The sequence below is a fragment of the Amblyraja radiata genome, unplaced genomic scaffold (genome assembly GCF_010909765.2).
Source record: "Amblyraja radiata isolate CabotCenter1 unplaced genomic scaffold, sAmbRad1.1.pri S89, whole genome shotgun sequence".
NCBI classification, from domain to species: domain Eukaryota; kingdom Metazoa; phylum Chordata; class Chondrichthyes; order Rajiformes; family Rajidae; genus Amblyraja; species Amblyraja radiata.
In genome coordinates, this window is record NW_022630172.1 from 8,068,723 (window position 1) to 8,084,413 (window position 15,691).

Genomic DNA, 15,691 nt, shown 5'->3' on the forward strand with positions numbered 1-15,691 from the left:
ACAATTCAAGAATCTATCAATCTCCGCTTTAAAACTATCCACTGAACTGGCCTCCACAGTCGACTGTGGTAAGGAATTCTACAGATTCATACCTTTCTGAACAAAGGAATTCCCCCTCGACTCTTTTTTATTTTAAAGGAACGTACTTTTATTCTGTAAAATTGGTAAAACTACACTCAAACTAAAAGCAATCCTCAAGGAGTTATCAATACATTTAATTCCAGTTGCGGACGTGAGATTGGTGGACGGAAGTAAATGCTCTGGAAGAGTGGAAATCCTCCACAATGATATTTGGGGAACGGTGTGTGACGATGATTGGGATATCAAAGATGCGAATGTCGTTTGCCGACAAGTTGGATGCCCGTCGGCCAACGCTTCACAAGAGGGTGGCAGTTTTGTGGCAGGCAGTGGGAAGATCTGGATGGACCAGGTTGCCTGCAATGGTTCCGAAATGTTCTTGTCGGCCTGTTCCTTCTCAGGATGGGAGGTTCACGATTGCACGCACGCCGAAGATGTTGGCGTTACCTGTGATGGAGGTATGGAGCTAATAGTCATGGCGCCATAGAGGCGCATAACAATGGAGCCATGGAGTCATAGTCGTAGAGTAATTGTGCAAGAATAGTTAGAGAGCCACAGCGCCGTAGCAACACCGTCGTAAAGTCATACGGTTCATAGTCACAGATTTATGGAGATAGAGACGTATAGCCAAAGTCACAGAGACTTAGTGTCAGAGAGTCATAGAGACTTTGAGTCAAAGAGACATAGGGACATAGAGACATAGAGGCATAGAGCTATGGATCAATAGAGACATAGTAATAGCCATAGTCATAGACAGAGAGACACAAAGTCATGGTAATACAGCCATAGCCATAGTCATAATCATAGAGTTACAGAATTATATTCAGAGACATAGAGACACAGAGACACAGATACATAGAGACATATAGACATATAGAAATAGAGACACAGAGCAACAGAGCCACAGTCAGAGAGCCACAGTCGGAGAGCCACGCAGAACCCCAGTCAGAGAGCCACCGTCAGAGAGCCACAGTCACAGAGCCCAGTCACAGAGCCACAGTCAGAGAGCCACAGTCACAGAGCCACAGTCACAAAGCAATAATCATATGTTTCAAGTCATATATCATAATCATAGCCGTACAGTCATGTATTCCTTGGATCACGAACATCAGTTCTCATAGCATAATTAAGCGATTTGGCCCATCATGGCTGTACTATAATTATATTTCAACCCTGTTCCCCTGCCATCGCCTCATAACCTCTGACACCCTTACTAATCAAAAATCTGTCAAACGCTGCCTTAAATATATCAATTTTCTTGACATCCACAGCCTCTGCGGCAATGAATTCCACAGATTCACCTCTCTCTGACAAAATATATTCCTTCTCATCTCCTTTCTTAAGATACATCTTTTTATTCTGAGTATGGCTTCTGGTCATAGACTCTCCCACCGGTGAAAACATCCTCTCCACATTCGCTCTATCCAGGCCTTTCACTATTTGGTAAGTTTCAATGAGGTACCCACTCATCCTTCTAAACTCCAGCTAATACAGGTCTAGTGCCTTCAAATGTTCAACATATTTTAACCCACTTAACCATTTCCTGGGGATCCCTGAAACCCTTACAAATCAAGAATCTATCAATCTCCGCTTTAAAACTATCCACTGAACTGGCCTCCACAGTCAACGGTGGTAAGGAATTCTACAGATTCATACCTTTCAGAACAAAGGAATTCCCCCTCGTCTCCTTTTTTTTTAAAGGAACGTACTTTTATTCTGTAAAATTGGTAAAACTACACTCAAACTAAAAGCAATCCTCAAGGAGTTATCAATACATTTAATTCCAGTTGCGGACGTGAGATTGGTGGACGGAAGTAAATGCTCTGGAAGAGTGGAAATCCTCCACAATGATATTTGGGGAACGGTTTGTGACGATGATTGGGATATCAAAGATGCGAATGTCGTTTGCCGACAAGTTGGATGCCCGTCGGCCAACGCTACACAAGAGGGTGGCAGTTTTGTGGCAGGCAGTGGGAAGATCTGGATGGACCAGGTTGCCTGCAATGGTTCCGAAATGTTCTTGTCGGCCTGTTCCTTCTCAGGATGGGAGGTTCACGATTGCACGCACGCCGAAGATGTTGGCGTTACCTGTGATGGAGGTATGGAGCTAATAGTCATGGCGCCATAGAGGCGCATAACAATGGATCCATGGAGTCATAGTCGTAGAGTAATTGTGCAAGAATAGTTAGAGAGCCACAGCGCCGTAGCAACACCATCGCAAAGTCATAAGGTTCATAGTCACAGATTTATGGAGATAGAGACGTATAGCCATAGCCACAGAGACTTGGGGTCAGAGAGTCATAGAGACTTTGAGTCAAAGAGACATAGGGACATAGAGACAAAGAGGCATAGAGCTATGGAGTAATAGAGACATAGTAATAACCATAGTCATAGACAGAGAGACACACAGTCATGGTCATACAGCCATAGCCATAGTCATAATCATAGAGTTACAGAATTATATTCAGAGACATAGAGACACAGAGACACAGATACATAGAGACATATAGACATATAGAAATAGAGACACAGAGCAACAGAGCCACAGTCAGAGAGCCACAGTCGGAGAGCCACGCAGAACCCCAGTCAGAGAGCCACCGTCAGAGAGCCACAGTCACAGAGCCCCAGTCACAGAGCCACAGTCAGAGAGCCACAGTCACAGAGCCCCAGTCACAAAGCCACATTCACAGAGCCACAGTCACAGAGCCACAGTCACAAAGCAATAATCATATGTTTCAAGTCATATATCATATTCATATCCGTACAGTCATGTATTCCTTGGATCACGAACATCAGTTCTCATAGCATAATTAAGCGATTTGGCCCATCATGGCTGTACTATAATTATATTTCAACCCCGTTCCCCTGCCATCGCCTCATAACCTCTGACACCCTTACTAATCAAAAATCTGTCAAACGCTGCCTTAAATATATCCATTTTCTTGACATCCACAGCCTTCTGTGGCAATGAATTCCACAGATTCACCTCTCTCTGACAAAATACATTCCTTCTCATCTCCTTTCTTAAGATACATATTTTTATTCTGAGTCTATGGCTTCTGGTCATAGACTCTCCCACCGGTGAAAACATCATCTTCACATTCGTTCTATCCAGGCCTTTCACTATTTGGTAAGTTTCAATGAGGTACCAACTCATCCTTCTAAACTCCAGCTAATACAGGTCTAGTGCCTTCAAATGTTCAACATATTTTAACCCACTTAACCATTTCCTGGGGATCCCTGAAACCCTTACAAATCAAGAATCTATCAATCTCCGCTTTAAAACTATCCACTGAACAGGCCTCCACAGTCGATTGTGGTAAGGAATTCTACAGATTCATACCTTTCTGAACAAAGGAATTCCCCCTCGTCTCCTTTTTTTTAAAGGAACGTACTTTTATTCTGTAAAATTGGTAAAACTACACTCAAACTAAAAGCAATCCTCAAGGAGTTATCAATACATTTAATTCCAGTTGCGGACGTGAGATTGGTGGACGGAAGTAAATGCTCTGGAAGAGTGGAAATCCTCCACAATGATATTTGGGGAACGGTTTGTGACGATGATTGGGATATCAAAGATGCGAATGTCGTTTGCCGACAAGTTGGATGCCCGTCGGCCAACGCTACACAAGAGGGTGGCAGTTTTGTGGCAGGCAGAGGGAAGATCTGGATGGACCAGGTTGCCTGCAATGGCTCCGAAATGTTCTTGTCGGCCTGTTCCTTCTCAGGATGGGAGGTTCACGATTGCACGCACGCCGAAGATGTTGGCGTTACCTGTGATGGAGGTATGGAGCTAATAGTCATGGCGCCATAGAGGCGCATAACAATGGAGCGATGGAGTCATAGTCGTAGAGTAATTGTGCAAGAAAAGTTAGAGAGCCACAACGCCGTAGCAAAACCGTCGTAAAGTCATAAGGTTCATAGTCATAGATTTATGGAGATAGAGACGTATAGCCATAGTCACAGAGACTTAGGGTCAGAGAGTCATAGAGACTTTGAGTCAAAGAGACATAGGGGCATAGAGACATAGAGGCATGGAGCTATGGAGCAATAGAGACATAGTAATAACTATAGTCATAGACAGAGAGACACAAAGTCATGGTCATACAGCCATAGCCATAGTCATAATCATAGAGTTACAGAATTATATTCAGAGAGACATAGAGACACAGAGACACAGATACATAGAGACATATAGACATATAGACATAGAGACACAGAGAAACAGAGACACAGTCAGAGAGCCACAGAGCAACAGAGCCACAGTCAGAGAGCCACAGTCGGAGAGCCACGCAGAACCCCAGTCAGAGAGCCACCGTCAGAGAGCCACAGTCACAGAGCCCCGTCACAGAGCCACAGTCAGAGAGCCACAGTCACAGAGCCACAGTCACAAAGCAATAATCATATGTTTCAAGTCATATATCATAATCATAGCCGTACAGTCATGTATTCCTTGGATCACGAACATCAGTTCTCATAGCATAATTAAGCGATTTGGCCCATCATGGCTGTACTATAATTATATTTCAACCCTGTTCCCCTGCCATCGCCTCATAACCTCTGACACCCTTACTAATCAAATATCTGTCAAACGCTGCCTTAAATATATCAATTTTCTTGACATCCACAGCCTCTGCGGCAATGAATTCCACAGATTCACCTCTCTCTGACAAAATATATTCCTTCTCATCTCCTCTCTTAAGATACATCTTTTTATTCTGAGTATGGCTTCTGGTCATAGACTCTCCCACCGGTGAAAACATCCTCTCCACATTCGCTCTATCCAGGCCTTTCACTATTTGGTAAGTTTCAATGAGGTACCCACTCATCCTTCTAAACTCCAGCTAATACAGGTCTAGTGCCTTCAAATGTTCAACATATTTTAACCCACTTAACCATTTCCTGGGGATCCCTGAAACCCTTACAAATCAAGAATCTATCAATCTCCGCTTTAAAACTATCCACTGAACTGGCCTCCACAGTCAACGGTGGTAAGGAATTCTACAGATTCATACCTTTCAGAACAAAGGAATTCCCCCTCGTCTCCTTTTTTTTTAAAGGAACGTACTTTTATTCTGTAAAATTGGTAAAACTACACTCAAACTAAAAGCAATCCTCAAGGAGTTATCAATACATTTAATTCCAGTTGCGGACGTGAGATTGGTGGACGGAAGTAAATGCTCTGGAAGAGTGGAAATCCTCCACAATGATATTTGGGGAACGGTTTGTGACGATGATTGGGATATCAAAGATGCGAATGTCGTTTGCCGACAAGTTGGATGCCCGTCGGCCAACGCTACACAAGAGGGTGGCAGTTTTGTGGCAGGCAGTGGGAAGATCTGGATGGACCAGGTTGCCTGCAATGGTTCCGAAATGTTCTTGTCGGCCTGTTCCTTCTCAGGATGGGAGGTTCACGATTGCACGCACGCCGAAGATGTTGGCGTTACCTGTGATGGAGGTATGGAGCTAATAGTCATGGCGCCATAGAAGCGCATAACAATGGATCCATGGAGTCATAGTCGTAGAGTAATTGTGCAAGAAAGTTAGAGAGCCACAGCGCCGTAGCAACACCGTCGTAAAGTCATAAGGTTCATAGTCACAGATTTATGGAGATAGATACGTATAGCCATAGCCACAGAGACTTAGGGTCAGAGAGTCATAGAGACTTTGAGTCAAAGAGACATAGGGACATAGAGACATAGAGGCATAGAGCTATGGAGCAATAGAGACATAGTAATAACTATAGTCATAGACAGAGAGACACAAAGTCATGGTCATACAGCCATAGCCATAGTCATAATCATAGAGTTACAGAATTATATTCAGAGAGACACAGAGACACAGAGACTCAGATACATGGAGACATATAGACATATAGACATAGAGACACAGAGCAACAGAGCCACAATCAGAGAGCCACAGTCGGAGAGCCACGCAGAACCCCAGTCAGAGAGCCACCGTCAGAGAGCCAGTCACAGAGCCCCAGTCACAGAGCCACAGTCAGAGAGCCACAGTGACAGAGCCACAGTCACAAAGCCACATTCACAGAGCCACAGTGACAGAGCCACAGTCACAAAGCAATAATCATATGTTTCAAGTCATATATCATAATCATAGCCGTACAGTCATGTATTCCTTGGATCACGAACATCAGTTCTCATAGCATAATTAAGCGATTTGGCCCATCATGGCTGTACTATAATTATATTTCAACCCTTTTCCCCTGCCATCGCCTCATAACCTCTGACACCCTTACTAATCAAAAATCTGTCAAACGCTGCCTTAAATATATCAAATTTCTTGACATCCACAGCCTCTGCGGCAATGAATTCCACAGATTCACCTCTCTCTGACAAAATATATTCCTTCTCATCTCCTTTCTTAAGATACATCTTTTTATTCTGAGTATGGCTTCTGGTCATAGACTCTCCCACCGGTGAAAACATCCTCTCCACATTCGCTCTATCCAAGCCTTTCACTATTTGGTAAGTTTCAATGAGGTACCCACTCATCCTTCTAAACTCCAGCTAATACAGGTCTAGTGCCTTCAAATGTTCAACATATTTTAACCCACTTAACCATTTCCTGGGGATCCCTGAAACCCTTACAAATCAAGAATCTATCAATCTCCGCTTTAAAACTATCCACTGAACTGGCCTCCACAGTCAACGGTGGTAAGGAATTCTACAGATGCATACCTTTCTGAACAAAGGAATACCCCCTCGTCTCCTTTTTTTTTAAAGGAACGTACTTTTATTTTGTAAAATTGGTAAAACTACACTCAAACTAAAAGCAATCCTCAAGGAGTTATCAATACATTTAATTCCAGTTGCGGACGTGAGATTGGTGGACGGAAGTAAATGCTCTGGAAGAGTGGAAATCCTCCACAATGATATTTGGGGAACGGTTTGTGACGATGATTGGGATATCAAAGATGCGAATGTCGTTTGCCGACAAGTTGGATGCCCGTCGGCCAACGCTACACAAGAGGGTGGCAGTTTTGTGGCAGGCAGTGGGAAGATCTGGATGGACCAGGTTGCCTGCAATGGTTCCGAAATGTTCTTGTCGGCCTGTTCCTTCTCAGGATGGGAGGTTCACGATTGCACGCACGCCGAAGATGTTGGCGTTACCTGTGATGGAGGTATGGAGCTAATAGTCATGGCGCCATAGAGGCGCATAACAATGGATCCATGGAGTCATAGTCGTAGAGTAATTGTGCAAGAATAGTTAGAGAGCCACAGCGCCGTAGCAACACCGTCGTAAAGTCATAAGGTTCATAGTCACAGATTTATGGAGATAGATACGTATAGCCATAGCCACAGAGACTTAGGGTCAGAGAGTCATAGAGACTTTGAGTCAAAGAGACATAGGGACATAGAGACATAGAGGCATAGAGCTATGGAGCAATAGATACATAGTAATAACTATAGTTATAGACAGAGAGACACAAAGTCATGGTCATACAGCCATAGCCATAGTCATAATCATAGAGTTACAGAATTATATTCAGAGAGACATAGAGACACAGAGACACAGATACATAGAGACATATAGACATATAGACATAGAGACACAGAGAAACAGAGCCACAGTCAGAGAGCCACAGTCAGAGAGCCATGCAGAGCCCCAGTCACAGAGCCACAGTCAGAGAGCCACAATCACAGAGCCACATTCACAGAGCCACAGTCACAGAGCCACAGTCACAAAGCAATAATCATATGTTCCAAGTCATATATCATATTCATAGCCGTACAGTCATGTATTCCTTGGATCACGAACATCAGTTCTCATAGCATAATTAAGCGATTTGGCCCATCATGGGTGTACTATAATTATATTTCAACCCCATTCCCCTGCCATCGCCTCATAACCTCTGAAACCCATACTAATCAAAAATCTGTCAAACGCTGCCTTAAATATATCCATTTTCTTGACATCCACAGCCTTCTGTGGCAATGAATTCCACAGATTCACCTCTCACTGACAAAATACATTCCTTCTCATCTCCTTTCTTAAGATACATCTTTTTATTCTGAGTCTATGGCTTCTGGTCATAGACTCTCCCAACGGTGAAAACATCCTCTCCACATTCGCTCTATCCAGGCCTTTCACTATTCGGTAAGTTTCAATGAGGTACCCACTCAACCTTCTAAACTCCAGCTAATACAGGTCTAGTGCCTTCAAATGTTCAACATATTTTAACCCACTTAACCATTTCCTGGGGATCCCTGAAACCCTTACAAATCAAGAATCTATCAACTCCGCTTTAAAACTATCCACTGAACTTGCCTCCACAGTCGACTGTGGTAAGGAATTCTACAGATTCATACCTTTCTGAACAAAGGAATTCCCCCTCGTCTCCTTTTTTTTAAAGGAACGTACTTTTATTCTGTAAAATTGGAAAAACTACACTCAAACTAAAAGCAATCCTCAAGGAGTTATCAATACATTTAATTCCAGTTGCGGACGTGAGATTGGTGGACGGAAGTAAATGCTCTGGAAGAGTGGAAATCCTCCACAATGATATTTGGGGAACGGTTTGTGACGATGCTTGGGATATCAAAGATGCGAATGTCGTTTGCCGACAAGTTGGATGCCCGTCGGCCAACGCTTCACAAGAGGGTGGCAGTTTTGTGGAAGGCAGTGGGAAGATCTGGATGGACCAGGTTGCCTGCAATGGTTCCGAAATGTTCTTGTCGGCCTGTTCCTTCTCAGGATGGGAGGTTCACGATTGCACGCACGCCGAAGATGTTGGCGTTACTTGTGATGGAGGTATGGAGCTAATAGTCATGGCGCCATAGAGGCGCATAACAATGGATCCATGGAGTCATAGTCGTAGAGTAATTGTGCAAGAATAGTTAGAGAGCCACAGCGCCGTAGCAACACCGTCGCAAAGTCATAAGGTTCATAGTCACAGATTTATGGAGATAGAGACGTATAGCCATAGCCACAGAGACTTGGGGTCAGAGAGTCATAGAGACTTTGAGTCAAAGAGACATAGGGACATAGAGACAAAGAGGCATAGAGCTATGGAGTAATAGAGACATAGTAATAACCATAGTCATAGACAGAGAGACACACAGTCATGGTCATACAGCCATAGCCATAGTCATAATCATAGAGTTACAGAATTATATTCAGAGACATAGAGACACAGAGACACAGATACATAGAGACATATAGACATATAGAAATAGAGACACAGAGCAACAGAGCCACAGTCAGAGAGCCACAGTCGGAGAGCCACGCAGAACCCCAGTCAGAGAGCCACCGTCAGAGAGCCACAGTCACAGAGCCCCAGTCACAGAGCCACAGTCAGAGAGCCACAGTCACAGAGCCACAGTCACAAAGCCACATTCACAGAGCCACAGTCACAGAGCCACAGTCACAAAGCAATAATCATATGTTTCAAGTCATATATCATAATCATAGCCGTACAGTCATGTATTCCTTGGATCACGAACATCAGTTCTCATAGCATAATTAAGCGATTTGGCCCATCATGGCTGTACTATAATTATATTTCAACCTTGTTCCCCTGCCATCGCCTCATAACCTCTGACACCCTTACTAATCAAAAATCTGTCAAACGCTGCCTTAAATATATCAATTTTCTTGACATCCACAGCCTCTGCGGCAATGAATTCCACAGATTCACCTCTCTCTGACAAAATATATTCCTTCTCATCTCCTTTCTTAAGATACATCTTTTTATTCTGAGTATGGCTTCTGGTCATAGACTCTCCCACCGGTGAAAACATCCTCGCCACATTCGCTCTATCCAGGCCTTTCACTATTTGGTAAGTTTCAATGAGGTACCCACTCATCCTTCTAAACTCCAGCTAATACAGGTCTAGTGCCTTCAAATGTTCAACATATTTTAACCCACTTAACCATTTCCTGGGGATCCATGAAACCCTTACAAATCAAGAATCTATCAATCTCCGCTTTAAAACTATCCACTGAACTGGCCTCCACAGTCAACGGTGGGAAGGAATTCTACAGATTCATACCTTTCTGAACAAAGGAATTCCCCCTCGTCTCCTTTTTTTTTTAAAGGAACGTACTTTTATTCTGTAAAATTGGTAAAACTACACTCAAACTAAAAGCAATCCTCAAGGAGTTATCAATACATTTAATTCCAGTTGCGGACGTGAGATTGGTGGACGGAAGTAAATGCTCTGGAAGAGTGGAAATCCTCCACAATGATATTTGGGGAACGGTTTGTGACGATGATTGGGATATCAAAGATGCGAATGTCGTTTGCCGACAAGTTGGATGCCCGTCGGCCAACGCTACACAAGAGGGTGGCAGTTTTGTGGCAGGCAGTGGGAAGATCTGGATGGACCAGGTTGCCTGCAATGGCTCCGAAATGTTCTTGTCGGCCTGTTCCTTCTCAGGATGGGAGGTTCACGATTGCACGCACGCCGAAGATGTTGGCGTTACCTGTGATGGAGGTATGGAGCTAATAGTCATGGCGCCATAGAGGCGCATAACAATGGATCCATGGAGTCATAGTCGTAGAGTAATTGTGCAAGAAAAGTTAGAGAGCCACAGCGCCGTAGCAACACCGTCGTAAAGTCATAAGGTTCATAGTCACAGATTTATGGAGATAGATACGTATAGCCATAGCCACAGAGACTTAGGGTCAGAGAGTCATAGAGACTTTGAGTCAAAGAGACATAGGGACATAGAGACATAGAGGCATAGAGCTATGGAGCAATAGAGACATAGTAATAACTATAGTCATAGACAGAGAGACACAAAGTCATGGTCATACAGCCATAGCCATCGTCATAATCATAGAGTTACAGAATTATATTCAGAGAGACATAGAGACACAGAGACACAGATACATAGAGACATATAGACATACAGACACAGAGAAACAGAGCCACAGTCAGAGAGCCACAGTCAGAGAGCCATGCAGAGCCCCAGTCACAGAGCCACAGTCAGAGAGCCACAATCACAGAGCCACAATCACAGAGCCACAGTCACAAAGCAATAATCATATGTTCCAAGTCATATATCATATTCATAGCCGTACAGTCATGTATTCATTGGATCACGAACATCAGTTCTCATAGCATAATTAAGCGATTTGGCCCATCATGGGTGTACTATAATTATATTTCAACCCCATTCCCCTGCCATCGCCTCATAACCTCTGAAACCCATACTAATCAAAAATCTGTCAAACGCTGCCTTAAATATATCCATTTTCTTGACATCCACAGCCTTCTGTGGCAATGCATTCCACAGATTCACCTCTCTCTGACAAAATACATTCCTTCTCATCTCCTTTCTTAAGATACATCTTTTTATTCTGAGTCTATGGCTTCTGGTCATAGACTCTCCCAACGGTGAAAACATCCTCTCCACATTCGCTCTATCCAGGCCTTTCACTATTCGGTAGGTTTCAATGAGGTACCCACTCATCCTTCTAAACTCCAGCTAATACAGGTCTAGTGCCTTCAAATGTTCAACATATTTTAACCCACTTAACCATTTCCTGGGATCCCTGAAACCCTTGCAAATCAAGAATCTATTAATCTCCGCTTTAAAACTATCCACTGAACAGGCCTCCACAAGTCGACTGTGGTAAGGAATTCTACAGATTCATACCTTTCTGAACAAAGGAATTCCCCCTCGTCTCCTTTTTTAAAAGGAACGTACTTTTATTCTCTAAAATTGGTAAAACTACACTCAAACTAAAAGCAATCCTCAAGGAGTTATCCATACATTTAATTCCAGATGTGGACGTGAGATTGGTGGACGGAAGCAAATGCTCTGGAAGAGTGGAAATCCTCCACAATGATATTTGGGGAACGGTTTGTGACGGTGATTGGGATATCAAAGATGCGAATGTCGTTTGCCGACAAGTTGGATGCCCGTCGGCCAACGCTGCACAAAAGGGTGGCAGTTTTGTGGCAGGCAGTGGGAAGATCTGGATGGACCAGGTTACCTGCAATGGTTCCGAAATGTTCTTGTCGGCCTGTTCCTTCTCAGGATGGGAGGTTCACGATTGCACGCACGCCGAAGATGTTGGCGTTACCTGTGATGGAGGTATGGAGCTAATAGTCATGGCGCCATAGAGGCGCATAACAATGGAGCCATGGAGTCATAGTCGTAGAGTAATTGTGCAAGAAAAGTGAGAGAGCCACAGCGCCGTAGCAACACCGTCGTAAAGTCATAAGGTTCATAGTCACAGATTTATGGAGATAGAGACGTATAGCCATCGTCACAGAGACTTAGTGTCAGAGAGTCATAGAGACTTTGAGTCAAAGAGACATAGGGACATAGAGACATAGAGGCATAGAGCTATGGAGCAATAGAGACATAGTAATAACTATAGTCATAGACAGAGAGATACAAAGTCATGGTCATACATCCATAGCCATAGTCATAATCATAGTTACAGAATTATATTCAGAGAGACATAGAGACACAGAGACACAGAGACACAGCTACATAGAGACATATAGACATATAGACATAGAGACACAGAGAACCAGAGACACGGAGACACAGAGGCACAGAGACATAGGGACATATAGACATAGACTTACAGTCATAGTCATAGAGACACAGATACACATAGACCAGAGACACAGAGACATAGAGACAGAGACATACAGTCATAGTCATAGAGACATAGAGAACAGAGACCAGATACATAGAGACACAGAGACACAGATACATAGAGACATAGAGATAGAGAGACACAGATACAAAGAGACAGAGACATACAGTCATAGTCATAGAGACATAGAGAACAGAGACCAGATACATAGAGACACAGATACATAGAGACATAGAGACATAGAGACATAGAGACACAGATACACAGATTCATAGAAACAGAGTTATAGTCATAGTGATAGAGACACATAGACAAAGAGATACGGGACAACGTCACATTCACTGTCACAGAGTCAAATAGTCACAGTCAGAGAGTCACAGAGACATAGAGACACAGAGACACAGAGACAAAGGGTCACATAACCACAGTACAATCACAGAGACACAGAGACACAGAGACACAGAGACACAGAGACACAGAGACACAGCTACACAGAGACACAGAGACACAGAGACACAGAGACACAGAGACACAGAGACACAGATACACTGATACACTGAGACACAGAGACACAGAGACAGATAACAGTGACAGCGTCATGGCGACACAGAGATACAGAGACATAGAGATATAGAAACATAGAGACATACTCATAATCATAGACTCATGGAGTCACAGATACATAGGGGAAGGGAGACATGGAGACATCGAGACATAGGGATAGTCATAGTAATAGAGTGGTAGAGAAATAGAGATAAAGAGTCATACAGTCATAGAGACAGCCATAGAGCTATAGTCATAGTCAAAGGCATAGATACATAGTCATAGTTAGAGTCTTGTTGCCGTGGAAGCACAGTCATAGAGTCATAATGGTCATCGTCATAGAGCTATGGAAATTGTGCCGAATAGCCATATCGCCATAGACATTGAGCCTTAGTGTTAGAGAGTCATAGTGTTTGAGTCATAGAGGCTTTGAGACACAGAGGCATAGTCATAGGGTACCCGGACGTGGGGTCGACGGACAAGAATCCAAAGCAAAGAAGTGGAAGTCAAATAACCGAATGGAAACGAAACCGAAACGCCAAATAGCCGAATGGAAACGAAGGGTGAGACGGCTAAATGCAAACTAACCGAAAGGCCGGGACGCCTAAAAGCCAACTAACGAAAAGGCTGCGTCGCCTAAAAGCAAACTGACCGAATGGCTACATTGACGAAACACCAACTAATCCGAAAGACGGCGTCGCCTACAAGCCAACGGAACGAATGCCGCTCAACAGAAAAGTGAAATAACGGGCATGACGTTAACGGGGGGCGGGATCTGTCTGCAATTGGTCCAGAATCCCGCGTCTCTCTCTTCTCTCTTTCCTCCTCTCTTTCCGCCTCCTCTCTCCCCCTCTCCCTCTCCCCTTATCTTTCTCTCCCCCCTCTCTCTCTCTACCCTTTTTCTCTCCCCTTTTCTCTCCCTGCCCCCTCTCTCTCCCTTCGCTCGCTCCCTTCGCTCCCTCCCTTCTATTCTCTCTGCCCTTCTCTCTTCCCCCTCTAATTTCCCTTCTCTCTCTTCCTATCTCCCCCTCCTCTCCCCCTCTCTCCCTTCTCTCTCTCCTTCTCTGTCTCTTCCCTCTTCTCTCTCTCACCCGTCTCCCCCCTCTATCCACCCCCTCTCTCTCCCTTCACTCCATCCCTTCTCTTTCTCCCCCCTCTCTCTCACTTCTCTCTCCCCCCCTTCCCCCTCTCACCCACTTATGTAGAGCGGTTATGGAATTTGGGAAACTGGCACTAACAGCAAAGATAGACACAACATGCTGGAATGACTCAGCGGGACAGGCAGTATCGCTGTAGAGAAGGAATGAGTGGCGCTTATGGTCGAAACTCTTCTGACCCAGGCTTCAGTTCTGAAGAATGGTCTGGACACGAAATATCACCCATTCATACGATCCAGAGATGCTGCGTGTGCCGCGGAGTTACTCTTTGGTTAAAACAGTTTACAGATGCTGGTGTTTTGAGCGTGGGAGCTTGTGTGCGTTCCGCATTTACTATGCCCCGGGCCGTCTGTCCCACGCCCCGACCCCCCGACCCCCGGACCCTGACACCCACACCGGGTGATTCACCCCCTCCCCGGCCGCGGGGCCAGACAGGGCATAAATCGCATTTAAAACATAGAGGGGGCGCACACACATTCACACGAATGACAAGGGTGCATGACAACGAACCATTTTTATCTCCGCACAAGCCCCCCCCCCACCTTGACAACAATAAGCACCTTTTATCATTACCATCGGGTTGCTTGCGGAACGCACACAAGCTCCCACGCACAAAACACCAGATACACTGTTTTAACCGAACTTGGACACAAAAAGCTGGAGTAACACATTGGGACATGCAGCATAACTGAAGAGAATGGGTGACGTTTCGTTTCAAGACCATTCTTCAGACCTGAAGACTTCCGCATAACTGGGCTGATCATCCAACTCAGTATCCTGTACCTGCCTTCTCTCCATACCCCCTGATCACCTTTAGCCACAATGGCCACATCTAACTCCCGCTTAAATATAGCCAATGAACTGTGGCCTCAACTACCTTCTGTGGCAGAGAATTCCACAGATTCACCACTCTCTGTGTAAAAAATGATTTTCTCATCTCGGTCCTAAAAGATTTCCCTCTTATCCTTAAACTGTGACCCCTTGTTCTGGACTTCCCCAACATCGGGAACAATCTTCCTGCAGCTAGCCTGTCCAACCCCTTAAGAATTTTGTAAGTTTCTATAAGATCCCCCCTCAATCTTCTAAATTCTAGCGTGTCACACATGCTTGCTTGGGGTGTTGCTGTTGATTGCAAAGAAGACGATTACAGAGTCATGGAGAAATGTAAAGCCACCAAATGTTCAACAGTGGGTGGCGGGAGGGAAAGATTGAAAAGTGTATATATGATGGAAAGTATAACAGCTAAACTACAGTTGAGGACGGATGCTTTCAACATTATGTGGACACCGGTATTACTACAACTGCCAAGACTGATTAAGGACACAATTTC

General features: G+C 44.4%; 1 protein-coding gene across 1 annotated transcript; it reads left to right on the forward strand.

Annotated features, from left to right (window-relative positions):
• The first annotated feature begins 313 nt into the window (after nt 1-313).
• On the forward strand, nt 314-12,185 carry LOC116969605 (deleted in malignant brain tumors 1 protein-like). Its single transcript, XM_033016435.1, has 8 exons — nt 314-536; nt 1,866-2,177; nt 3,552-3,863; nt 5,225-5,536; nt 6,908-7,219; nt 8,539-8,850; nt 10,224-10,535; nt 11,833-12,185. Exons 1-8 carry the CDS (start codon nt 422-424, stop codon nt 12,171-12,173), a joined length of 2,328 nt encoding a protein of 775 aa, XP_032872326.1. The 5' UTR covers nt 314-421; the 3' UTR covers nt 12,174-12,185.
• Nucleotides 12,186-15,691: the final 3,506 nt, after the last annotated feature.

Coding starts and splice junctions, on each gene's coding strand:
- LOC116969605 (XM_033016435.1), top strand. CDS start 422: ATGGACCAGGTTGCCTGCAATGGTTCCGAAATGTTCTTGTCGGCCTGT. Junction 537..1,865: donor TGGCGTTACCTGTGATGGAG/GTATGGAGCTAA, acceptor ATTTAATTCCAG/TTGCGGACGTGAGATTGGTG. Junction 10,536..11,832: donor TGGCGTTACCTGTGATGGAG/GTATGGAGCTAA, acceptor ATTTAATTCCAG/ATGTGGACGTGAGATTGGTG.